This window comes from Dipteris shenzhenensis, chromosome 33 (genome assembly GCF_047967505.1).
Source record: "Dipteris shenzhenensis isolate YYH24624 ecotype China chromosome 33, Dip_SZ_1.0, whole genome shotgun sequence".
Lineage (NCBI taxonomy): Eukaryota > Viridiplantae > Streptophyta > Polypodiopsida > Gleicheniales > Dipteridaceae > Dipteris > Dipteris shenzhenensis.
Genome location: NC_141628.1, coordinates 2,959,639 through 2,986,236, shown reverse-complemented (window position 1 = coordinate 2,986,236; position 26,598 = coordinate 2,959,639). Strand labels below are relative to the sequence as shown.

General features: G+C 43.4%; 1 protein-coding gene across 1 annotated transcript in view; it reads left to right on the top strand.

Annotated features, from left to right (window-relative positions):
* Positions 1–26,087, top strand: part of LOC147879547 (uncharacterized) — a 150,500-nt gene extending 124,413 nt beyond the window's left edge. Inside the window, exons 19-26 of the mRNA XM_087371536.1 lie at positions 18,803–18,903; positions 22,612–22,787; positions 23,589–23,781; positions 23,906–24,005; positions 24,481–24,649; positions 25,125–25,207; positions 25,413–25,489; positions 25,613–26,087. Coding sequence (XP_087227662.1) covers positions 18,803–18,903; positions 22,612–22,787; positions 23,589–23,781; positions 23,906–24,005; positions 24,481–24,649; positions 25,125–25,207; positions 25,413–25,489; positions 25,613–25,784 — 1,071 coding nt within the window. The 3' untranslated portion in view covers positions 25,785–26,087. The remainder of the gene's footprint in view (positions 1–18,802; positions 18,904–22,611; positions 22,788–23,588; positions 23,782–23,905; positions 24,006–24,480; positions 24,650–25,124; positions 25,208–25,412; positions 25,490–25,612) is intronic.
* Positions 26,088–26,598: the final 511 nt, after the last annotated feature.

The window sequence follows — 26,598 nt, the reverse complement described above, 5'->3', positions numbered from 1 at the left end:
TTATTGCTGCAGAAGAGATACCCACACCTACCTGGCATCCCAAATACGTGACGGAGACACCTTCTTGAAGTCAAGTGAAACCAATATCAGCTCCCCAATCCTCATTGCTGATCCAAAAGCCATTGGATTTGAGTCAGTTTCTATGTGCTCTTGTTTCCATGCAAAACAAATCCAAGGCTATCCTGAAAGAAGTGAGCGTATGTGGCGTGGCAGCCAAATAAACAGCCGTGTCATCTACCACCTCACTGTCCAAAAGCTCATCTTCCTACCTCAATGGTAGTCTCAGCCCAACAATATCAGTTTTAGATCTAATATAGATACCCATAGCTTTAGCTACAAACAAAAAAAGAAAGAGGGCTAAAGGGTATCCTTGATGAACTGATCTAGAGATCCGAAACCTATCTCCCTTGACTCCTCCAATAATTACCTGGCTGTCGGATGATCTACAAAGAGCGGAGACTCCTCTAATCCAAGTATCTGTGAATGCAAAACGAAGAAGGGTTCCCTCCAAAAACCACAATCTACCCTGTCATATACTTTCTCAAAATCAAGGACTAGAATGGCCAGCCTTTTGCCACTGTGCATGGCCCACTCAAAAGCCTCCCAAAATGAGAAGATGTTATCAAATATGCTTATGCCATGTACAAAGCACGTATGCGAATCATGAATGAGATCTGGAAGTATGGGATGCAAACCTAGGCTGATTTCTTTCGCCAAAATCTTGTATAAAGTGTCCAATAGATTGATAGGTCTGAGGTCTCCAGTGAGACACTAAGTCCGTGCAACCCCCTTTTGGAATAAGATAAATGAGACCCTCTGTAAATGAGTCAGGCATCTCGCCGGAGTCCCAAAGGTCCTGCAGGGTTGAGGTAGTGTGATCCCCAATCTGATCCCAAAAAGCAATGAAAAAAGAGGGAGTAAGTCCATCCGTATGTGGACATAAGAGCAGTCCTGAATTCTATGTTGATGAAAGGTGCTCTCATATCTGGTTTCACCAACATAGGTATACACTGCCAAATAGCATCCCTAGCATCACCTCTGGCCTGTGTGTCGGGATTTGCAGTAAGAAGGGACATATTAAAATCTGTAGCAATATGCACGCGACATCAGGATCTATCTTAAAAACTCCATCTGAGTCAATAAGTTGTGAAACACTTTTACTACTATGTCTGGAGCCAAGAGTAGAAAAAATGTGTTTATTGACTCTACCCTCAATCTGAGTCCAGAATGACTCTCTGGTATGAAGGCATACTCTTCTCTTTGATCCAACAAATTTTGGTGATGAGCCCTTGCTGCAACAAGGCGCTCCTGAATCCAAGCATCTGTAGGCCATTTCTACTCTTCCCTCTGAAGGGCTGTGTCATGGGGGCGTGAAATTCTAAGTACTTTAATGTACTACAAGACCGTGACAACTTTGGTTTTAAAAGTCCAAGCGTGGGCTTAATAATGTGTAATTAAACGCGGAATGGTGCCTAGTACATAAGCGTAACTAATCCCTAGGCTCAAAGGCATTCGAAGGAATTAAAAGAGTGGTTATTGGGGAATGATGACGTGGCATTTTAATGGGCCCCCTAGAGGGCCATGTACCTTCAGTGGACCCCTAGAGTTCCAGGTGGCTCTAGTGCCTTCTACATGCTCCTTTGCCATTCCTGGACCTTCTAAACTTCACATGTAAGGTTTTCTATCCCTTTGTTGAGATTTTGGACTGGTTTTTCAGCCTCCTTGAGCTGAATTCCATTTTTCTTCATAACTCCTCACCCATTTGGATTCCTCGACTTCCGTTTGAACTGATGGCTTCCCCTTTGCCTCCCCTTCGTAGTCATATGCTTTTCCCTCCGTGCGTTTGGTAAAACGGGCAGAGCTGAGCACTTCTTTTGCTGGTCGAATTTGCAAAAGTGTCTTTTTCCGGATCTTTTTGCTTCTACAGCCTCCTGGGCCTCTCCTCTTGCAAAGCTACAGCTTTCTGTTGAATTTCGAGTGGTCCCACACGCTGGTTGACTAGTTTTTCTCAGTTTTGGAGGACTTTCTGGCGATGAAACTTCTCCAAAACCTTCTCAATGCATTCCTCTCTGAAGCACGCTTCTTTTGAGCCCAAGAACTCCCACTTCTTTGCGATAGAAGTGCTTCTTTTCACATTTTTCAGTGGAATTCTTTGTGGTCGGCTCTTGTAAATGCTCTTTCTTAGGAATCTGAATGGAAAACCTCACCTACACAGGAGATAGAAGCATCGACTTCATAGTCATCTACAGAACAGGTTGATGAAGAAGAGCAAGAATTGCCAGCAACACCCCAAGCCGAGCCACAGCAGCTCAGACGATCTACTAGGGAAAGCAGACCTCCAGCCAGATTGACATATGCTCAGAAAGGCAAAGCAACTCAGGTGGAAACCACCAACTATGCTCTTATGACTACCATCATGGCTACAGAAGAGCCAGTGTACTTCGAAGACGCAGTAGACAAGCCAGAATGGCAAAATGCTATGAATGAAGAAATGGATGCTTTGTATAAGAATAATACTTGGGATTTATGCGACCTTCCACCAGGAAAGAAGGCCATAGCAAACAAATGATGATAAGACTTATGCTCCAGTAGCAAAGATGGATTCCATACGGTTCTTGATATCACTAGCGACACTCAGCAAATGGAATGCGTATCAGCTTGATGTCAAGAATGCATTTCTCAATGGTTATCTAGACGAGGAAGTCTACATGTAACAACCAGTAGGTTATGTTGAACCAGGACATGAGAATAAGGTTTGCCATCTCAAGAAAAGTCTCTATGGCTTAAAACAAGCACCCAGAAGTTGGTACAGCAGAATTGACAAGTATTTTACTGATCTGGGATACATGAAATCCAATGCAGATCATACTCTCTACTACAAAGTTCAAGGGGAAGACATTACTATTGCACTTTTGTATGTAGATGATCTGATTGTGACATCAAGCAAGGATAGCTTCATCAGAAAACTGAAACAAGACTTATCTGCAGAGTTCGACATGAAAAATCTTGGACTTATGCACTATTGTCTTGGAATTGAGTTCTGGAGAGATTTAGATAGCACATTCATTAGTCAGCTCAAGTATGTTGATAGTCTCCTGAAGAATGCAGTCAAAAGAGTCTTGAGATACATAAGAGGTACAAGACAATTTGGGATAGAATACATAGCATCCACGTTCAAAAGTGCAATAGTAATGTCTTCCCCTTGAACTTTGTAGTAGAGAGTATGATCTGCATTGGATTTCATGTATCCCAGATCAGCAAAATACTTGTCAATTCTGCTGTACCAACTTCTAGGTGCTTGCTTTAAGCCGTAGAGACTTTTCTTGAGATGGCAAATCTTATTCTCATTTCCTGGTTCAACATAACCTGCTGGTTGTTGCATGTAGACTTCCTCGTCTAGATAACCATTGAGAAATGCATTCTTGACATCAAGGTGATACACATTCCATTTGCTGAGTGTCGCTAGTGATATCAAGAACCGTATGGAATCCATCTTTGCTATTGGAATAAGTCTCATCATAGTCGTGACCATATTGTTGTGCAAATCCTTTTGCCACTAATTTGGCTTTGTATCTTTTAATACTTCCATCTGGATTGTACTTCACTTTGTATACCCATTTGTTTGCTATGGCCTTCTTTCCTGGTGGAAGATTGCATAATTCCCAAGTATTAAGCATCCATTTCTTCATTCATAGCAGTTTGCCATTCTGGCTTGTCTACTGCGTCTTCGAAGTACACTGGCTCTTCTGTAGCCATGATGGTAGTCATAAGAGCATAGTTGGTGGTTTCCACATGAATTGCTTTGCCTTTTTGAGCATATGTCAATCTTGTTGGAGGTCTGCTTTCCCTAGTAGACCGTCTGAGCTGCTGTGGCTCTGCTTGGGGTGTTGCTGGCAATTCTTGCTCTTCTTCAACTTGTTCTGTCGATGACTGTGAAGTCGATGCTTCTATCTCCTGTGTAGGTGAGGTTTTCCATTCTGATTCCTCATCAAAGATTACATCTCTGGAGATAATGACCTTGCGGTTGATGGGATCATACAATTTGTATGCTTTGCTTTCTTCACTGTAGCCAACCATGATGCATTTGCGTGACTTTGCATCCAATTTCCTGCGATGAAGATCATGTATGTGGGCATATGCTATGCAACCAAATATGCGGAGATGCCCAATGTGTGGCTTGTGTCCAGTGAATGCTTCATAAGGAGTCATACCTTGTATCGGTTCGGTAGGAAGCCGATTAAGGAAGTAGTTTGCTATAGCTATTGCTTCTGCCCAATACTGATTCGGAAGATGCTTTTCACTAAGCATTGCTCTAGCACTGTCTTCTAAAGTCTTATTCTTCCTTTCAGCTCTTGCATTTTGCTGAGGAGTATCTGCACATGTGAATTGTCTTCGTATGTTGTGATTTTTGCAAAAGTTCATGAATGCTGAAGACATGTATTCACCTCCTCTATCTGATCTCATGACCTTGATCTTTCTGCCTGTTTGGTTTTCTACCATGGCTTTGAATTCTTGAAATCTGGAAAGCACTTCAGATTTCTCTTTCAGAAAGTAGACCCAACAATATCTGCTGTAGTCGTCGATGAAGGTCAAGTAGTAAAGTGAACCATTGATGCTGCGGGTCTGGGCATAACCCCATACATGTGTATGTATCAAATCAAGAATACCTCGTGCACGAGAGGTACTTCTGACAAAGTTGGCTTTTGTTTGCCGAAGCAGCATGCTTCACCAACCTTTCCAAGAAACTATAGCTTCGGAATCCCAATTGCCATATTCTGATTCTTGAGATCTAACAAGTACTGATGATGATGACTTTTGTTGCTGATGATGACTTTTCTGGTATGATCTACCTCTGCCTCTTCTTCTGTCTGAAGCTGTGAATGCCTGATCCTTTACGTGCTTGAATAGCTTGAGTCCTGAGTTCTTCACCAAGTAGAATTGACTGAAGTTCTTCCAGTGTCGGAATTTGCTGTTGGATGGCAATACTCTGGACTAGTTTCTCGTATGTCTCTCCTAGTCCATTCAAGATTACTTGAACCATTTCTACGGGGTTCATAGTCTCTCCTGCTACTGCAAGTTGATTCTTGTAGTCTTTTATGCGGAGTACATAAGCATGACCGGTTTCACTACTGTTGCGGAAACTCTGGTTGATCTGGTTTCTCAGGGTGAGAATCATGGATGTGTTCTTGGACTCGTAGAGAGCTGCGAACATATCCCATGCTTCTTTTGATGTCTTGACTGTGTTGAGCTGTCCTAGCATGACATCTTGCACATTCTGCTTGATCAGGTGATAGGCATACTTGTCTTTCTTATCCCATTCTGCTTGAGCTCGGGCAATGGCAGGATCTGCTACTGGTGTGGAAACTGTTTGTGTAGCTATAGATGCCATTATAGATCCCGTTGTTGGTGCTCTTACGACAGGTGGAGTAGAGCTACTGGTGGCTGAAGGGTCCAATGGTCTAGGTGTAGATCCATCGACATACTCCCATTTGTCCTGAAGTACAAGAATGGTCTCCATTCGGTATTTCCATGTATCGTAATTGGAGTTGTCTAACTTAGCAGATGCCTCCAGATTGAGGCTGGTAGTCGACATGGTGCAAGAAATGTACTCAAAAGTATCGTAAAATCTCTGTATGAATCAACTGCAAATACACTGACTATGCCAAGTGAAATCTCTGTACCGTCGGTGAAGATAGAACTGCAGTATATAAAATCTGAACTGTATTACAAGGCTTGTGGCAATGATGACGGGAATAGCCAAGAGGCTTTACAAGGCTGAAATGATGGGCACGATGATGTGAGATAGCCGAATAGGCTTTACAATGTTGGCATGTGTGTGTGAAATCAAATGCTATCTGCCCACTGAAACAATCTGCAATGCCTTTGTACTCTGTGAAGTCTACTCACTGAACTGATGAACGTAAGGTTTTAGGTAATGTAATGATGTGAAATCGTATGTGAGCGTATGGACTGACTCCGAGCAGGTACTAGTCGAGAATTTCGGGCATGGCTTAGATTGGCAACTTGGGAAAATTCAAAGCGTCCCCTCTATGGCGATCTAGTCTACTCTGATCTAGATCTATATCAACCATCGATCGATGAAAGAACATCAAATAATTTCTTTTCTTTTGTTCTTTTTAAGTGCTGGGTCAGATGCGTTGATGTAGAGGCAAATGTGCATGAAGGAAGTGGTTTTGTCGGCGAGGCTAGAATATGAGTGTAACTTGCACCGAAATTTGTGCGTGATGTGACGAGCGCGTAGAGCACGAAAAAACGATCGACTTTCCTTTTTGGAGCACCCTCAAATTCTTCCTGGATCAAGAGATATGACTTGATCTAGGTGGAGGGGCAAAAGGAGTGCAAATGAGCTCAATGATGATGTGTCACTGTGAGTCACATGCAGTGATGATGTGGCACTGTGCCTAGCAAGAGGTGTGCCAGTGGAGCCTGTGCTGAGGTGGCAGGAGTGGTCACATGAAGTGACTGTGGAGCACTGTGTGTGCCTGTAGAGGTCAGTGCTGACTAGACAGCTGAGATGGCAAAGATGATGATGTCAACAAGGTGACGTGGCAGATAATGTGGCAGGATGACGTGTCTGTGCTGACGTGGTTGATGAAGTGGCCTATTGAGCTGGCAGGGCACACGGGACTATTGCCATGTCAGATAAGGCTGTCGTGGCAGCCTCACGGGGCTATTGCCGTGTCAGATAAGGCTGACGTGGCACTCTAGATAGGGGTGCCACGTGGCAATGTGCTGGTGGTGCCACGTGTGAATAGGCTAACCAAACGGTGGTAACCCAACTTGAGGTTTAGGTAACTAGCCCTATTTTCAAGTTCTGCCACGTGTTGGAAAGAGGTCGATCAGAATCTTATAGATTCTGACGAAATCTCAGCGATTCCGTATCCGAAGCGGGATTTTGAAGTGAAAGATGATGCTGAGGGTCGTGTAGGGACCCGTGAGCTTGAGTCGTTGAACCTTCGTCGGTGGGAGCCTGTGAAGTGGTTGGCGTTGCAAAGCGTTGCTATTGCATTGGTGTGGCGTCGTTTCGAGATGAAGAAGATCGTTGAGCTCGAAGCGGGTGGCCGCCACTGCTTAAGAGGCCTGGCTTAGCCTTAGGAGTCGTCTGTGGGTACGGTTGCTGAGGATCGTTGCTATCGGGTTGGAGCCTTCGAAGTGTTGGGCTTTGCTGTTTAGAGGAGCACTCGGCTGTGCGTAGATGGAGGCGTGGGGCAACCCGTGGATGCCCGCGATCTAGTAGAACGACCATTTGTCCGTCGCTGGCAGCTTCTGCATAGCTTGCCTGGCGAGCAGGAAGACATCTCTTCTCATCTTCAGCAGGTTGAGAGCTTTCCCGTCCTTCTTGCGGCCTCCAACTTCGAGGGCGTGTGGGTAGAAAAAGTCTAGCACGTTCTCGCGGGGGACGGCCTTGGCGAGGTCATTCTCCTCCCCCAACTCGTAGCGATAGATGGCGGCGTAGGAATGGATGTCGTCGTTGGACGGTTTACCAAAGGTCTGAGATGAGAGCAGTCGTAGGAGGAGCGCTGGAGCCGCCTTCTTGTAGTTGGGCTAAGCTGTGGCTATGCGGAAGCATTTGGAGGCGGCTCGAAGATGCAATTCGATGGAGCGCTGCTAATCGATGCCTTGTCGAAGCATGCTGAAGGTCGCGTGAAGAGCTTGCCCAAACGGTTGGAGTTGCCTCATGAATGAATAGGATTTGACTCATTTGGCAAGCTTGGTTGGTGAAGATGAAGCTTGTCGATGGAGTACTGAAGTATGCAGAGGCTTTCTCTTCTTCTCAAAGCCAAAGGAGCATAGTCTCCTTTAAAGAGACCCTCTCCCCGCTAAGAGAGTTTCTACAATCTCTCTTCTTGCAGATCTCTTGAACTCATGAACCTCTCAAGTTCACTAAAGAAGAAAAAATTCTCTCTCTCTCAGGGATTAAGAACACTCATAGACTCTCTTTCTCACAAGCTCTTTCTCTCACCATGGACGGAATTCTTAGACATGCAACGAATGAAGTTCTCTCAACGGAAGGGAACACAAATCTCTCACAAACTCTCGAAAGAGACGATCGGAAATCCTATGGACGGAAATTCTCTCTCTCATGAAATGAACGGAAATGTCTCTCTCAACAGAAGTGAACTTGCACAAAGAACACTCAAGAGAACTCTCAATCTCACAATCTCTATCTCACTCTCACAAGGTAGATGGCGCCTCAACGGAAGGCAGAACCGTGCTCTGATACCATGACAAAATATGAAGAGGGGAGAGGAGAAGAGTGGAGATGAGGAGAGAGGGCACAGCTAGAGAGCACACCACAAATGACTAACTGTACACTAGATTTAGTTAAAAAAATAGAATATATACAAATCCTTTTAGGGTTAGGGTTAGGGGATCTAACCCTTTCCTTTATAGCACTCTATAAGGTTAGTGCTATGCACATATGATCACGTGATGGTGCTATGCACACATGATCACATGATGTTGAGCGTGAACTCTCAACAAAGGCGAATTCCATAACTCCTGATATGGCAGGAAGGCTTAGCATCAAGCCTGAGGAAATGGGGCCATTCGGCATGTGTGATATGGCCAACCTTGAACTCAACACACCTGTCACTCCTATCATTGGCAAGTTGAGGATGCATAACCAGGGATATCAGGATGCAAAGGACTTCTACATTATGCCTTTGCCAGAGTGTGATGCTTTGCTTGGGATGCCTTGGATGTACAAGGTGGGGGCTGATGTGTAGATGGGAAACAAGAAGATTTCTTTAACTTATAGAGGCAAAAATCATGTACTTGATGTAAAGTTGAAAGGGTAGTCCATCCCTGTAGTTTCAGCTTCTTGTATTTCCAATGTAATAAAGCGTCATATTTCAGCGTACTTGATTTTTGTCAAAGAGGACAGCCAACCAGTTCAGGAAGGGTCTACTCTTTCTGCTTTAGATAGAGAAAGGGCTGCTTTTATTTCAGATTTTCAGGATTGTTTCTCAGATGCCCTTCCTTAAGAATTATCTCCCAAGAGGCCCGAGGATCATCAAATTGATATAATTTCAGGAAGCTCACCGCCTAATATACCTCCATATCGTGTTAGTAAGACACAACAGGAAGAGATAATGTCACAAGTGAAGGAACTCTTGGAAAAGGAATTAATACAGCCAAGTAATTCTCCTTACTGTTCCCCTGTGTTGCTTGTGCAAAAGAAGGATGGTAGTTGGAGAATGTGTATTGATTATAGGGCTTTGAATAAAGTCACAATTAAGAACCATTTTCCAATTCCACGCATTGATGATATATTGGATCGGTTGGAAGGTTTCTCAATGTTCAGTCGTATTGACCTTAAAAGTGGATACGATCAGATAAGGATACGGCCTGAAGATGTCTACAAGATTGCCTTCCGCACTTCATTTGGCTTATATGAGTTCCTTGTGATGCCTTTTGGTTTGACTAATGCACCTGCCACTTTCAATAGAATGATGGACATAATTTCGCACACAGAAAGTTTGTGGGCACTTTCTTCGATAACATCATTGTGCTCTCTAAAAATAAGCAGGAGCACAGGAAACACCTCACTATTGTGTTTCAAGTGTTGAAAAGACACAAGCTGTTAATAAACACCAAGAAAAGTGAGTTCTTTATGCATGAGATTCATTTTCTCGGTCATATAGTGTCAAAGGATGGAGTCAAGATGGATCTTGCAAAAGTTGAGGCCATAAGGAGTTGGACAATTCTGAAAAATTTGCATGAGGTCAGAAGCTTCCTTGGGTTGTGTTCATACTATCAGAGGGTTATACAGTACTTTGCAGAAATTGCTTCTCCCTTGCATGCTTTACAGAGGAAAGCTGTACCGTTTCGGTGGGGACCAAAGGAAAATGCAGCTTTTGAAGAGCTGAAGCAAAAGTTGTGTTCTGAACCCGTTATTATCTTGCCAGATCTTGCAAAACCCTTTGCTGTAACTTGTGATGCATGTGGGAACAGCATATGAGGCACTTTGATGCAGGATGGCAGAGTGGTTGCATATGCTGAATTGTACTTGTAGACATACGAGAAGGAAATGTTAGCAGTGATACATGCTTTGACCACATGGAAACATTACCTTCTTGGAGCTGATTTTTATGTACAGACAGATCATTAGTCACTTAGATATTTTCTCATGCAGAGAAAATTATCTAAAAAGCACATGAGATGGGCTAACTTTCTCTCAATGTTTCATTTTCAAATTGTACATGTGCCGGGTAACAAAAATGTCGTGGCTGATGCACTTTCCAAGAAACCACAACCTAAAGCAGTCTCCAAGAAACCCAGTGTTTCAGCAGTGAGCATTGCTTACAACAATGTGTTAGATGTGATGAAAGATTAGTATGTTAATAATGTTGATTTTTCAACTATTTATGATCAGCTTTCTGATGGTTAAAGGCATGATCACTATATGTTGAAAGAGGGTTTCATTTTGATGCGTGGACGACTCTGTGTCATTGATCAAATGCGATAGAAAGTCATAATGGAAAGTCATGCTCCTCCATATGCAAGACATAGGGAAATTACAGCAACAATTACAGCAGTGGAGTAATACTTTTATTGGCCATCTTTGAGGAAAGATGTGGAAGAATATGTGAGAACATGCATGGTTTGTCAGAAAGTAAAGTTTGATAGGTAGAAGGCACCTGGGTTGTTACACCCTTTGCCAATTCTTGATAGACCATGGCAAAGCATAGCTATAGATTTTGTGTTTGATCTTCCACGTACTCATACTGGACATGATGGATTGTGGACAATAATTTGTAGGTTTAGCAAACAAGCCCACTTTGTGCCAGTAAGAAAGAAAATTACAGCAGATGAAATGGCCAAATTGTTTCAGCAGCATGTCTTCAAGTATCATGGGATGCCTGAATCCATAATCAGTGATAGAGATCCGAGGATGACCAGCCTCTTTTTTTTCAAAAAAGAGAATTCTATTAAGTAAGAAAGAAACTCGCTTTCCTGTGGGATTTCCAGAGTCTCCTCGAGAAGCACCTCTTCAAATCCACAGTGATATCAAATGTCTCCCAATGAGGAACTCTAGAAGGTCTCCAACCTCTACCACTGAGCTGAAATCTCTTGGCATTACTGACCGTGTAACGAAAGAAGGGGATGCTCTTCTCTCGATGCCCTGCGTCAATCCACTCCCGATGACCAGCCTTTTTTGGAGAGGGCTGTTTGAAAATATGGGCACTACGCTGAATTTTTCATCATCTTTCACCCTCAGTCTGATGGACAATGGGAGCAGGAAAACTCTACCATCTTGGATATGTTCAAATGCTATGTCTCAGACCACAAAAGCAAATGGGAGCATTATTTGCCTTATTTGCTTACAATAATACGGTGCACACATCCACAGGTAAAGCATCTTTTGAAATAGTGGAAGGTGCTAGGAAGATACCTCCCATTTTGCATACAAAAGAGAAAATCTTCGAAGCTGATCGTTTTGTGGAAAGCCTTGAAGAGGCTTACAAGAAGATCAAATATGCCTTGCAAAGAAGCCAGGACAAGTAGAAAAGAGCAGCAGATAAGCACCCACAGAAGGTGATTGGGTTTTGCTGCAATTTTAGAAGGCAAGGCTGAAAAATAAGAAAGGCAAGGAAAGGTTGTACACAAAGTTGAACATGCGTTACTATGGTCCTTTCTAGGTTTCTAAAAAGATAAACGAGATAGCTTACAGGCTGAAGTTGCCTCTGCATTGGAAGATACATAATGCCTTTCATGTGAGCTTGTTAAAGCAATATCATGGAGATGTTCCTGAGGATTTACTTGATGCGGTACAACCTGAAGTGGAAGAACAAGATGAACTTCTGGTCCCAGAGCAGATTCTGGCACACAGAGATAGAAAGCTCAAGGGTAAAGTTATCTGTTACTACTTGGTAAGTTTTTAAAATTACCCATCACTCCATGCGAAATGGATGGAGGAAGGTGAACTGGCAGATTCACTTGGGATATTGCAGCTTTACCTTGATTCTTTCCAGTTAGAGCTGACTGCGGTCTGAGCTTCTACAGGTAGTTCAGCAAAGCGAGCGTATGGAGCATTACCTGGTGTTCGAGAGGGGGGTAGCACCTCCACTCCCTCAGTACAGATGGGCTCACCTTGATTTCATGAGGTCGCTTGGTGAAACTGTATGTTTCATCCGAGATACTGAGCTGACAGTATTTTTGCTGTGAGACTTCATGATATTGATGCATCTTGGCTATTGATTGCCGAGAATCACATAGATTTTGAGCAGTGTATATGGATGGATGCATGCCTCTCCTAGCCATATTTTCACTGTCTCTGTATACTATAGCTGCGGCTTTCTTGTATACTCTTTCATGGTATATTTCATGCTCGCTCGTGTGTTTTGGGGCAGCAAAGTGTCGTTTGCTGTTTCAAGAGAGGGATATGTCACGAGGGTGTGAAATTCTAAGTACTTTAATGTACTACAAGACCGTGACAACTTTGGTTTTAAATGTCCAAGCGTGGGCTTAATAATGTGTAATTAAACGCGGCATGGTACGTAGCACATAAGCGTAATTAATCCCTAGGCCCAAAGGCATTCCAAGGAATTAAAAGAGTGGTTGTTGGGAAATGATGACGTGGAATTTTTAATGGGCCCCCTAGAAGGCCATGTACCTTTAGTGGCCCCCCTAGAGTTCCAGGTGGCTCTAGTGTCTTCTACATGCTCCTTTGCCCTTCTTGGATCTTCTTGGACCTTCTAAACTTCACATGTGTGGTTTTCTCTCTCATCTTCTCCCTTTGTTGAGATTTTGGATTGGGTTTTCAGGCTCTTTGAGCTGAATTTCATTTTTCTTCATAACTCCTCACCCGTTTGGATTCCTCGACTTCCGTTTGGCCTGATGGCTTCCCCTCTGCCTCCCCTTTGCAGTGATATGCTTTTTTCTCCCTGCGTTGGGTAGAGCGGGGAGAGCTGAGTACTTCTTTTGCTGGTCGACTTTGCAAAAGTGGCTTTTTGTGGACCTTTTTGCTTCTACAACCTTCTGGGCCTCTCCTCTTGCAAAGCTACAGCTTTCTATTGAATTTCGAGTGGTCCCACACGCTGGTTGACTAGTTTTTCTTAGTTTTGGAGGACTTTCCGGCGATGAAACTTCTCCAAAACCTTCTCAATGCATTCCTCTCTGAAGCACGCTTCTTTTGAGCCCAAGAACTCCCACTTCTTCATGACAGAAGGGCTTCTTTTCGCATTTTTTAGTGGAATTCTTGCTGGTTGGCTCTTGTAAATGCTCTTTCTTCATGCCTTTGCACTCCTCTTTGGCTGAGAATGCAATTAGGCATTGGCTACGATGTCTTCTTGGCGATTGAGGACTTGGTTCGAGTTGTCAGGGCTTGGTGAGTTGTGATTTTGTTGCTGCAATTTCTTTTTGCCATGAGCAATTGGTTGGCCTCGTGTGCCGCCTCTTTCTTGGTTCATAGGTGCCAAGGCAATGCTACATGAGTCATTCTTTGGCTGGGTACTTCGCTGATTTTATTTTGGAGCTTTGAAAAGCTTTGTAAATGCCATCTGGAAACCACTCAGAGATTGCAGCTAGGGTGCAATGTGACTGCATCTGGACAGCCAATAGAATTGCACTCGGAAAAGAGAATGCCTTTGGATTGAGCCTATGGGTTAAGTGCACTTATGTGATGGTGTTCTATGCTTGAAAGCCTTGCAAAGGCTCAGTGAATTGGGGCTACGCGCTCAGTTGCAGGGAAGGTCTCCCAGATGCAACTTGTAATCATTTCCCTGTGAAATTTAAAGAAATACCGAAAGGGGCGCCACGGTGTTTGGGGCCAATCGGGTGCACTTGTCTATGTTTGTTGAGTTTGTTGAGCAGAGGCAGTCTAGCCTCCATCCCTTTTTCAGTGGTTTTGTTTGTGAACAAATGCGTGCTGCCAAAGTTGGTGATCGTGCAGTTTATGGTTGTGATATATGCTTTGTGAGCTGTGATGAAAAGAGAAGTGACTCGGCTACCCTCCTCCACAGGATCAAAACCCAAGGAAAAGCGCCAAGTGACTGGCCTTGGGCATTGTAGCTGTTGAATCCAGAGAGTCAAAGACCACTTGGAAGAAACCTCGTCCAAGCAAGTAAACATCTGTAAGGTGACTTGCGAGATCTTTAGGTAACGCAGAAGCATCCAGTCCTTGGCCTATAATTTGGAAGGATGGAACCTATGGATACGAGCAAAAAGTGAAGTGGAACACTCAATCTCAGTGTCTTTCTTGAGCTGTTGCAGCTCGTCTTTTGAAAAAATAACACTTTTCGTGGCTGGTGGAAGTGGACATTGATTGATTGAATGGGGATCCATTCGCCAATTAGGGCGGAGAGGACGACTCCAACACAAATGCTCTCCATACGACCCTTAAGGGAGTTTCTGAGTGAGAAGAATGACGAGGAAGGGGCATGAAGAGAGATCGGGAGTAGGGCAGGAAGAGAGACCGGGAGTATAGAGGGGGAGGGGAGGGGTTGAGGGAAGGAGAGGGGCTGAAGGGAGAGAAGGGGGGGACCTGAGGGAAAGAAGGGATGAGCTGAAGGGGGAGAAGGTAAAGTTGAGGGAGAGAGAAGGAAGAGGAGGGGCTGAGATGAGAGGAGGACAGGGTAAGGGAGTGGGGAAAAGGGTGGGTGTGGGGGTGATAGAGGAGGGAAGGGGGCGGGGTAGGAAAGGAGGGAGGGAGAGGCGGGAACGGGGCAATCTTAAGGGGCGGAGAAGGGGGCAGAGTAGGGGGAGAGGGGGCATAGCAGGGGGCAAAAGAAATGGCAGGAAGTGGGGCTAGGAGACGGGTTGAGGGCTAGAGGGGGGTGCGGGATGAGGGAGCTGAGGTGGGCTGAAGGGAGGGGCTGAGGCATGCTGAAAGGGGGGGAAAAGGCAGCGAGGGAAGGGGTGGAGCTGAGGCAAAGGGAGGGGGAGGGGGAGGGGCTGAGGGAGAGGGAGGGGCTGCCGGCGGGTTTCACATGCCTCTGATAAAATATTTCAGGCCTAGAAAGAGAGGGCCAAGCCATCGAGCCCTAGGTCATGAAGAGGGCAAAGGTACCCAAAAGTCTAGCAATCCCCTTCCAGATTAACTTGGCATGTTTGCCATATACGCCAAAACAAGACACAAGTAGTCTCCAGGAACCGTCAAGTCAGATTCACGGAACTGAAACCTCTAAGAGATCCTCTTCCTCACAAAATCCAAGGTATAAGATACATTCTGGCAATTCATCCTCATTGGGCAGCTTCACATGAGCCCACTCATCAGCAACCACACGATAAAGCAAAGACCAGTAGTCACCATGCTTAATAGAGAACACTTCCTCCATGTGGAAATCCTCAGGAAAAACTACCTCATCAACCATAGATGCATCCAATTCCAAAGATAGATACATTGCGATACATTGCTCATTTTCCACCACACATGAATAGTTGGGATCAAAAGCAAGTGGACTCCCTTTGAAGAAGACGGAGCATTTGTACCGGTGCCCCGAACAAGTATCCAAGTGCAGAGATTCGAAACAACTATCTCAACACAGAACGAAACAAAATACCAATACTGAAAATCAGGTCAAGCTTCCATACAAGTGACAGAAGTATATGATTAACACGTAGACACAATCTGAAAATGCTCTTGCAGTACCCTCAAATTACTCCATATCAGATCGCACGTTCACCACAGCCTTGTACAAGTCTGCCCGTCAGCCATAAGCAACTTCATCAATCTCAGTCTCACAACCAACACAAGTAACTGCTGTACACATATGCGAAAGGTGCCTTCTTCTGGCTGCCAACACCCATGAACCACAGTGCACCCCAGACAATGTATTCTGAGCAACTATGAGTGCCTCTGCCCACACAATCCAACTGCAGCAACCACGTATCTCCATACCTGAGTCTTCTACACAGCAAGCATTGACCAACTCAACAACGAACAAAACACCTCTCCCGTCACGTCGAGAATTAGTGATCAGCATCACAAGGACTAGAGTCAGCGTCATTGATCATATTCATTACAATGAACCCGCTCCAACCTTTGAGATCGTCCAGCAGAGTACACTCCAGCATGCTTCACACACTATGCAGTTCCCCCTTTCTTACGTGCAGCCCGTCCTCTTTCTCTTCCAGCCTTCAACCCCTTTTTGGCAGTCTCTCTTGGCACCCGCACGTACCATCATCAATCCTCTTTCTAGAAGCACGTAGAGCCAGCTCCACGCAGTCTCATGCATGCCCACGTTGTTGGTTCCAGATGAATCCAGCGACCTCAGCCATAGTCCAGCCATTTCACCAGTGCATTAAACCACTCTCAAAAAATTTCCCCAAATCACACCCCAAGCATTAATTGCACCAGAATTCTAGGCTTAGGCTCACAAATCATTCCCAACATTTAATGCCCGATTGCTCACAAACCAACAACATAATCCACCCATCCCTGACACACATGAAATTTACATGACACCTCGAATACAAAAAGGAAACTACTCCCGTCATCGTAACATATGACTTAGGGAACAAGCATGAAAAACACATATCATCATGTAACCACACATGCACACTGGATACTTGCTTTGGGTAACCCTGGTACATCCACATTGCATTTCTTCATCACTTCCCACTGTTCCTGCAATATTTACATTACTCACAAATTTACATCAGTAGAGTTCCAATTTCTTAAAAAACATGGCTTCTCCGTGGTTAACCTCCCATCACAACCCTATGTGTATGTACAAGTGTCTACCTTCCCTTATCTACAGAGTGCATCTTTCCACTGCTTTTTTTGTCTTATCATGTAAACGATGCTAAATGGACAGATTAACTTGGCATGTTAGCCATCCCGCTTACAATGCTAAATGGACTCCTTAGTAGAAAGATGGCGAGGGAAAGTAGGGGCTGATCCTAATTTGGACCTCTACAGGATCATTGCAATCCCTCCATGAATAGAAAGCCAAAAGAAAATAGTGATTTTTCTATTCTTGAGAAACTTTCAGAGTCTTCTTCAAAAGGATTTCTACAAGACTATAGAAATATGAAAATTCTCCCAATGAGGAGGTTTGGTGGGCTTCCAGCTAGGATAGGGCTGTATCAATCTATTCAATTCTTCTTTTTCTTGATTGTTTGCACTTCAGCATGAACAAGATCCTTGACTATAGAAACGACTGCTTGCTTTCCAGGCCCTTCAAGGACGTGGATTTGGGCTCTACCAAAGTTGCCATCTGCAACTTAGCTCTTGTACTTCTTGCTGTAGATATAAAATCTGCTCTTGGGGGCCACCCCTGGGCTGGTTAAGGACCCCTCATTGGTTTGTCCTTGCATAAGAGCAGGTGTCTAAGTATACAAGTTGTATAGTAAAGGATTTTACTGGCTGGAGTCAAGGTTGCAGGAGAAGGGGGTTTTGAGGAGCCCGTCCGCTCCATATTTTCCATATCTGAGTGTACCCCTTAGCTCAGACTGACCCCGGGGTTGGGCTGTCTGTTCAGCCCAACTCATGGTGGGGGGAACCAAAAGAGGGGATTGTGAGGGACTAAGGGGATAAGGAGTGACACGAAGGGGAGATGGGGAGCTGCATGAGGGCTGAGTGAGTGACTAGCGGGGGGTTAGCAAAGAGTTAGAGAAAGGTTAGGGTGGAGGCTCACAGAGGTTTGCAGGACGTGTGCAGAGGCTGAGGGCTGTGAGCGAAGCTGAGCGGGGAGGCTGAGTAAAGAGAGAAAGAGAGATCAGTGGCAATCAGTGATGATCAGAGAGCAGTGATCAGCGACGTTCAGGAGCAGCTACGATCAGTAGTGGCAACGATTAGCTGAGCAGAGAGGGATAGGAGCGGCGACGATGACCAGAGAGAGCTAACTGTTGCTGTTATAATGCTGGAGAAAGAGCTGCTCTTGCTGCAAATCTCTCTGGTGATGAGAATGAGCACTCGTAAAGGGAAGGGCTGAGGCAGCCCGTGCTCAGGCCTGTAATAGGAGAACATTGGGAGACAGGGCAGGCTAAGGGGAGAAGCAGAGGGTTACAGGTACGAACGAAGGGGGTCACACACAGTATAGGTAGGAGGGGTGAAAGTCACAGGGATGATACACCAGCGCAGGCTGCCAGTATAGGGAGAAGGCATCATAAAGGAAAGAAGCAGGGTGAGAGAAGGCTGCAAACTGTACAGACAGGAGGGGGGCATGGGCAGAAGCAGATGTCGAAAATTGCTATTAAGCTTATAGAAAAATCCCTTTCCTGCGGTCTGTTCACTAGCGGTGTTCTTGCTTGTATTGATCTGTGGGTCTGGGCCAGCTTCTTCTGTCTTCTTATAACGATAAAATTTAAAGCAAATGATCTGGAGATGTCTTGGCTGCTGTACCTCTTTATAATAGCACCTGTCATCGATAATGAAGGGGAGCCTCCTCATCAGGAACAAACTTTCTGAGCTTCCATTTCAATAAGCATGGAACATTGACCATTACTTTAATAAGTTGCTGAATGATTTCCATACTCAACAGAATAGATAGAGTTGTGGTACCACTCCAGTGTTTGATTGTGCAAATGGGTGGGCAATTGCAAGCAATTAAGGTCAAAGACAATGTTTCTGCAATGTTCCTTGTGCTGGCATGTGGAAGATAAGCCTGAGCTAGTTGGAAATTGTTTGTGGATTGTGCGTCATAAACGCTGCTCTGACTTAATCACTCTGAGCTTTAGGTGAGACCCTACATTTGCTGGAGTGTAAAAATACAAAATTTTAAACCATTTTGAGAAGCCTACACTTTCTGTCTTACCATGTGAACACATAATTTTGCAATTTGATAGTATGCAGTACCCCAAATTACAGGCTACAATTTTACATGTTTTGCAGAAAGTCAAGCATGCCGATTTGTTACCTTTGGACGTCTCTGTATTAAAGGCGGCGCTCACTGGTGTTGTACCTTCTCGAAAGTTACAGTTTGCTGTGCGAATGTACCATCCTTCCTTCTTTGTCAGTTTCTGTATTGAAGTACTAAAATTTAATAGAGGTGTTCTCGAGCTGCCTGTGCTCAAACTTGTAAAAGATTCTTAAGGAAGACTGGCGAGTACATTTGGTGTTAAAGAAAACCTTCAGTGATTTATGCTTTACAAGAAGTTGTGTTTTTAGAGGATGAGTTTGGGAATGTTCCTGGATTCATGTAGGTATACGCTTTACAAGAAGTGTACACTTAATCATGGCGAAGATAAAAAACGTGTGTGTGCGCACACACATGCACACATATGTTCTACGAGAAGGCCACCGTATGCATGTGTTTATTATTTAATCTTCTTTTGACTAGACTCTATCACTTGTGAGAGGCAATAAGTGGAAAGGTACCACCTTTCAATTTAGAGGAAAATATACCTAAGGTGGAAATTCTAGACTAAGCATTTCGAAATCCAAGACATACAAAAATGCAGAAATATATTATGTTACGTGGAAGAAATAAATCAGATGTAGCCATGTTTAATTGAGTCAAGTATAAAAAGAAAGTCTCGTGTCTGAAAGACATAAAGGAAGTCTCCTGTAGCCATTTTATCGCTTGTATAAATGCTTCTGGATAGATTTAGAATTCCAACCTTTATATGGGATTCCAATGGACTCCTGTGGAGGATAGGAATTCAATATGCAGGTTGCAGACGGATCCACCGCCATAACAAGTCGGTCGGTGTCCATCATAAATATAAATTCATGTTACACCCTTGGTGGAGGACAGATTTTGTCATTGGCTGGAATTAGTGAGCCAGATAATATTCTTTGTGCCTGTTACCTTACAGGTTTTGAATCCTCATTCGAAAGTATCGTCAAACTAAGGCATGTTTTGCAGGTTGTCATGGTGACAATCTCTAGTTTCCTTCACTAGTCCGCCGCGAGCTCCAGGTGGTGTAGCTGTGAGGCCATGTATAATCTTCCCATGGCTTCCCACCTAGCCACTCCCATGACTCTTTGTGTTCCCCAAATTACCATCAGCCATTATACCTAAATGCCTTCTGTACTGCCCCACCTGTGTGGGATATTTTTTGACTTCATTTGTTATTTGCCACCAAGCCATGCATCCTTTTTGACATGCATGGAGCCGCATTCTCAAATTCCAATCTTGAATACAAGACCCCTCCGTCTAAGTATTGAGATTGTTTGGTGGATCAAGTTATTGCATGGATACTGGTGTCACCGTTTACAGGTGGTTGGAGAAAGGAAGGTCAGTCAATTTAATCCCTCATACAGCAATGGGGCAAAGCAGTTGATACACAGTTGTGGTTGGGTACATCATTATATGTCTATGTTGTAACCCTTGAGATGTTATGTGTGGGCTTGTGAACGTGTTTTCTGGCAGACGTTCCCTTTGAGCAAATGGTAGCCTTGCATGACAGGAGAACAGTCGGGTGATGGGTCCTGGCGTAGCGCTTTAATGGTACCTTTTGCATTACAAATTTGGCTCAAATCACCTCCAATTTATGTGCCAAGACATCACTAAGGAAAACCATTTCTTGTGTCACCTTCTTTAGGATACCAGGTTGCAGTCTGGTGAGTTGTGGGATTTGACAGAGAACAAAGAGATTGTTGGGGCTCATGCGTCCCAAAAAGCCAGGGGATAGATTTTCCAGTAACCAAGGCAGCTATTGACAGAGAAATGAGGCTCTTTAGGGTGTGTAGTTGTGGCATTCAGATAAGCAGTGGCAATACCTACCCATTCGCTGGTTCTTTGTGGAGTTTTCTTAGAATAGTGACTTGCCTATATTGGCTATGCAACTGAATGTGCTTTATGGATATCTCAAGAGAGGGAACTGCCACTTAAGGAGTCCTCCACACATGCATGTTGGTATATCACATTTTAGATGCATAGGATGTATTCTGTCAAGTTTCTCAAGCTCTTTTTTGAAAGAGGTGAAAATCACTCTTTTGTGCCTCTTTCTTGGGAGTAATTGATTTAAAGAAGACTTCACAAAACAGGGCAATGTTGACATAAAATAAAAGCTTTAATGCTACTAAGGCAGAAATGGTTACCTCTTAATCCTGATCCATTTTTGTTTTCATGGAGCTGTTCTCCTTCAGGCATATGCCTCACACATGTAACAAGACCTGTTCGTTGAGAGCCCCACCTCATTCCCAGATCACAGTTAACCTCAGCCCAAGCAGGTATAGTGCTGGTCTTCTACCAATATGTAGCCTGCTGCCTTTCCAACAGAGATTGCTATGTGGCCTGCTTATCAGCATTCACTTCAAGCACGATAGCCACTGCCCCTATACACTCTCCATTTGGCAGATTAGGCTCAGAGTATCCCTAAGCAGGTCCATCAGTGGACTTTGATGGGCATGTTCAGCAATGATTGCTATGTAATTTTTTAAACGTGGTGCCTGCTTCAAGGTATTGACCATGTTTAAATCTATGCCCTTTGCGGGCTTACAAATGTAATTTTTAGAAGACTTTGCTTTTGAGGAAATGGTAACCCAGTATGACAGGAGAACAGCTTCGTGAGGGTCCTGGCATAGAGTTAATCGTACCTTTCACATTACAAAGTTGGTTCACATCACCAGCAATTCATGTGCCAAGAAATATATGGAAAACCATTTCTTGTGTCATCTTCTATAGGATAGCCATGTTGCAGTCTGGTGAGTTGTGGGATTGGACAGAGAACAAAGAGATTGTGTCAAAATAGGGGGCTTATGTATCCAAAATGTCAAGAGGATAGATTTCCCAGTATCTGAGGCCGCTATTGAGAGAGAAATGACGCTCTGTAGGGTGTGAGGTTGTGGCATTCAGATAAGCAATGGCAGTACCTACCCAATTTACTGGTTATTCATGGTTTTTTTGTTAGAATAGGGACTTTATCTCAGGATAGGGAATTGCCACTAAGGTTTTCAACCTTGTGACTGACTATCATGAGATTGAAGCTGCACTACTTGTGTTTTCAGAGGATGAATCTACACCTGTTCCTGGATCCTAGATATTTGTTCCTAGCAGACATGCAAAATTTCACCTTGTGAAGGTTTCGTCAATCAGCCTGCTGATATTGCGATAAATTCTTTCTATCTTGAGTCGTGTGTTGCCCTATCAACTTTCTTTTCGAAGTATCTGAGAGTAAAATGAAATACTATGTCTTCACAAGCAGTTGTAGATTGAATGAAGAGAATGTGGACTACTTTTTTATTAGCCTTCTCCTCCGGAATGCTGTCAGAAACTCGGTACCAAGACTTTTGTATAAATCGACGCGTGTGTGTGGATATCTATGTGTGAGAGTATTTGTTTATACTTTGCTCTACACCCACCATTGGGCGGTGATGACGTCGATGGGGATGTCAGAGTAGCTAGTTACGCTTTTAAACCTTGTGAGTGACTATCATGAGATTGAAACTGCACTATTTGTTGTGTTTTCAGAGGATGAGGCTGGGCATGTTCCTGGATTATTCTAGATATATATCATAATTGCCACTAAGGACTGCTCCACTCATGCATGTTTGCGTTTCACGTTTTAGATGCATACAAAGAAGACTTCACAAAACAGGGCAAGATTTGTGTAAAATGTTTTCTAGTTTATAAGACTAACTGCATTTCTTTTTTTAGAAAGGTCGTCCTGAATTCAAGCTGTGGTGCTAGTATTTGTGAATCATGGGAGTCTCTAGTCAGTGATTGCAGTTGTGGCTTCCTTATACCCCTGCAGGCTAGCACTATCTGAGGACAGTGCCTTGTCAATGGCATTTTCTGTAGCAAAACGGGCAGCGGCCGTTCCCATTCTTCTTGTCAATGGAACATACAGAACAACAACGCGATTGTACCTTGATTCTTTGATTCTACAGCACCAGTTGCAACATATAAGTGAAAGCAGTTTGTTGCCTGGTACATCGTTTCATCCTGCCTTTGAATGGATGAATGTATTAGAATGGACTGGTTAAAAAAAAATTGTTTGAATTTGATTCCCGCTGGACATGGGCGTCTAGATCCATTTCTTAAAAAGTGTATTTGGATGATGTTAAGTTTCAAAGAGACGCACATGCATTCCTTTTGAATGTTTCAAAAGTATTTCTCCTTTCATTCTCTACGTCAGTTGTTTTGCCAGCCTGTCTTGTATTACCTGCGTTCATGCTTCCCAATGTGGTTATGACCAAACTTTGGTTTGCTGCCACATTCGTGTGCTTTATTCAATTATCTTCTAGGGGATATGTTTTTTATATGCTCTCAGAATCACATGTCCAGCATGCTTCTTGAGCATTGCAATATCTATCACATGGTTATTCACATGTCCTAGTGGTCAGGCATGCATAGATTCTGCGAAGTGTCTCCAACTTATTTCAAATACCCTTTTAGCGTCTTGAGGCTGTTGTGCTCATCTCCATAAGTCTCATATGTCTGTCCTTGAGGGGTGAGCTATGGAAGGGATAACCTTCACCTATTTTGTAAGCCTTATGCAATTGTGCTCATCTCCATAAGTCTCGTTTGTCTGTCCTTGAGTGATGAGCTTGGGAAGGGATAATCTGCACCTATTCTGCTTGTGAGATTGTTTTTGAAAGAAAAGGGAATCATAGATTCATTATGTGCTGTTTGTGAGCTGATGAAGTTTGTGGTATCTGTTTCCCCTCATCTTTTTTACTTGCTGGGTAGTGACTTAGAGAAACTGAAACTTGACGCATAATACTGCAGGACAAGGGTTACATGAGAGATCTAGTTTGGAGGTCCCTATCTTTTGGTTCATACAGCAAGGTGAACCTCTTTTAATTGACAAATACCATGTAGCAAAGGCCTTGCCAGACATGGTGATTGTTGTACAGTCAAGCGAGGCATCTTGGCCAAGCCATCTGCAGTGTAATGGCAAGCCCATTTTGTGGGATCTAAGGTATTTAGTGTGTCTGGTATTCTTGTAGATGAAGGAGCTATGAATTTTTGAACTTAATAGTCTTTGAAAGGCTAAAGGAGTAGCTACAAGTTATTTAATGTCTCTGATATGAAATGCTTTACAGCCGACCTCTGAAAGATGCAGTTGCAGCAACAGCTGAGCATTTAGCAGGATTGCTGCCCTCCCATTTCACATTCAGTCAAGCCCATGAAGATGGGGATCAGGTTTGTATTTGCATTTGCAACTGAGTATGTGCATAAGAAGATAACAAGGCTGTACTTGTGTTCTAACTGGATAAGGGTTGACAGGACTCACATAATAATGAAGTGCCTTACAGCTAAAGAAGGGAACTTTTTGAATGGAGTTCATATTTTGTTTCCAAGCCGTAATGTAGGTACTCTAAATAATTGGAGCTGCTTTTTGCACTCCCTGGGAACTGCCATGTGCCCTCCCTAAACTGATGTACGATGGTTTTTCTATTGTCCTATAGACCTTTGGTCTCCCGTGGACGTTAATAGACTTTCTTTCCCTTGTATGCTACTAGGAAAAACACCATATTCATAGACCTTTGGTCTCCCGTGGACGTTAATAGACTTTCTTTCCCCTGTATGCTACTAGGAAAAACACCATGAATATGTGTATATGCTAAACCGCGACTATGTTATGACAGCATATCAGCTTGTTCACGTTGGTATGCAGGATTGGAGATGGTCCGCAGGCTGCCACCCATTTTCAAGCACGTCTTCTGGATGGCAAGTGTCTCTGTTCCAGGCCGATGCAATTGCAAGAAGTTATATCATCACCACTTTGGATGAGTCAATTGAGGTCGTGAATGAGGCAATCAGGCTTCTTACAAAAGAACCAACTTGTATCCTTTCCAACACGGAAGACTCCTTACATGTCAAAATTTCCTTATCAAATGCTCGAAAATCAGCAGCAAAGTGAAATTCATGTTGATAAAAATATATTGAAAGCATTTTCTTCTATATTTGCTCAATAAGCCAGTATGGTGTAGAAAATCACATTTCAAGGTGATCAGGATGCAATAGTCTGATGTTGTAAAAAATTGCTGATTGTTCAGATTGCATAATGTACCAATCATACATCATAGACATCAGCAACGTTTTGTTGTTAGGTGCAAAAGTTTGATGCAGATTGGAAGCATTCAGACAAGAGATATGAGACCCTCGAGAACAGTTCTTGAGTCTCTTCAAAGAATATCTAAAACTTTGAGATGTCTTGTATTAGTTTAGGAAAATTGTATCTTAAACTTTGAGATGTCCTGTAATAGTCAAATTTCTGTAAACTATGTGACTTCGTCAATGCTCCTTAAGCTACGACAGCTAAGGAGGCTTTTGAGGCCTTCAGGCGGCAGGAGCATACTCTACTTAATAGTTACAATACAATCATCAGTCTTTGGAAACGGGTACGTAGCCATAGAATGTCTTAGTTTCGATGTTCATGCTTCCAACTTTTTTGTAATATATTAAGTGCTCAAGTAAAAAGTTTGTGGAGTGAAGACTAATACACCTGATTCCAGATATCAAGGCATTTGGTGTGAAGAATTGACTACCTTGTTTTTTAGACAGTAGTTTTACAGAACTGGTGTATGTGTGGTTTTCTGGGGTTAGGTTGCAGCATCCATGGAGGATTTGCGTTATGAAGATGCCACAAAGTTGCTGCGTCACGTTGAAGAGGCATCTTCTCGGTCGGTTAAAACTGCGAGACATGATACTTCATTTCCTTCGTTTATCTTGTGTAATCTTAGCTTGGAGTTGTAGTGTTTTTAAATCTGATCCAGTGGTTTTTCTTGTCTGTCTGTTGAGAGCAGTCTCATGAAGGCTACAAATGCTACAGTTGCTGAACTACATCCAATACATTGTACTCAGCAACGGAAGTTACAGGTGGGATATGAAGTATCGACTGGAATCGGTGTAGTGCTGTTACTGATTGTCGTTTTACTTCTGTTAAGACCAAGGCAAGCCAAGCCAAAGATAAATTAGAACCTGGTCACCTCCACAGAAGGCAGGCTTCCTTGTCCGCTTCTCAGACTAGATACCTATCAGATGTCTGCAAGGATATTGCGATTCTTCTGTATTGAATAGCTTCTCCGGAAGTCTTGATATGCAGATAGGTGATATGAAATCATGCTTCCATCCTTTGCTGTCAGAGCATGCATCCTACTTTATCCATGTGCTTTTGACAGATCATGAATATCTTGTTCTTGAGTTCTCAACAAAGTTTCAGTCAAATTTTGGCCCCTGTGACTGAATAATTGAATGTAAGATGGTCCATATTGTGCTTGATCACGGAGCATTGGAATGTGTTTTTAGTAGTAGATATCAGAGTCTTCTAAACAATGGCACTCCAATGTATTTATTTTACCGACTGAATAAAAATTGTACGAGTGGCTGGAAGGCTGAGATGCAAGATTTTTTGGCATGGTCTTTCACGTTATCTACCTTCTTTCATCGCCCCCCCCCCCCTTTTTCCCCGGGGCAGCCCTGCTGCTTCAAGCCTTGTCGCATCCTACTTTATCCATGGGCTTTTGACAGATTATGAATATCTTGTTCTTGAATTCTCAACAAAACGTTGTAGTCAAATTTTGACCCCTGTACTGAATAATTGAATGTAAGACGGTCCATATTGTCTTGATCACGGAACATTGGAATGTGCTTTTAATAGATGTCAGAGTCTTCTAAACAATGGCATCTGAATGTATTTATTTTACTGACTGAATAAAAATTTTACAAGTGGCTGGAAGGCTGAGATGCAAGATTTTTTGCCATGGTCTTTCACGTTATCTAGCTTCTTTTG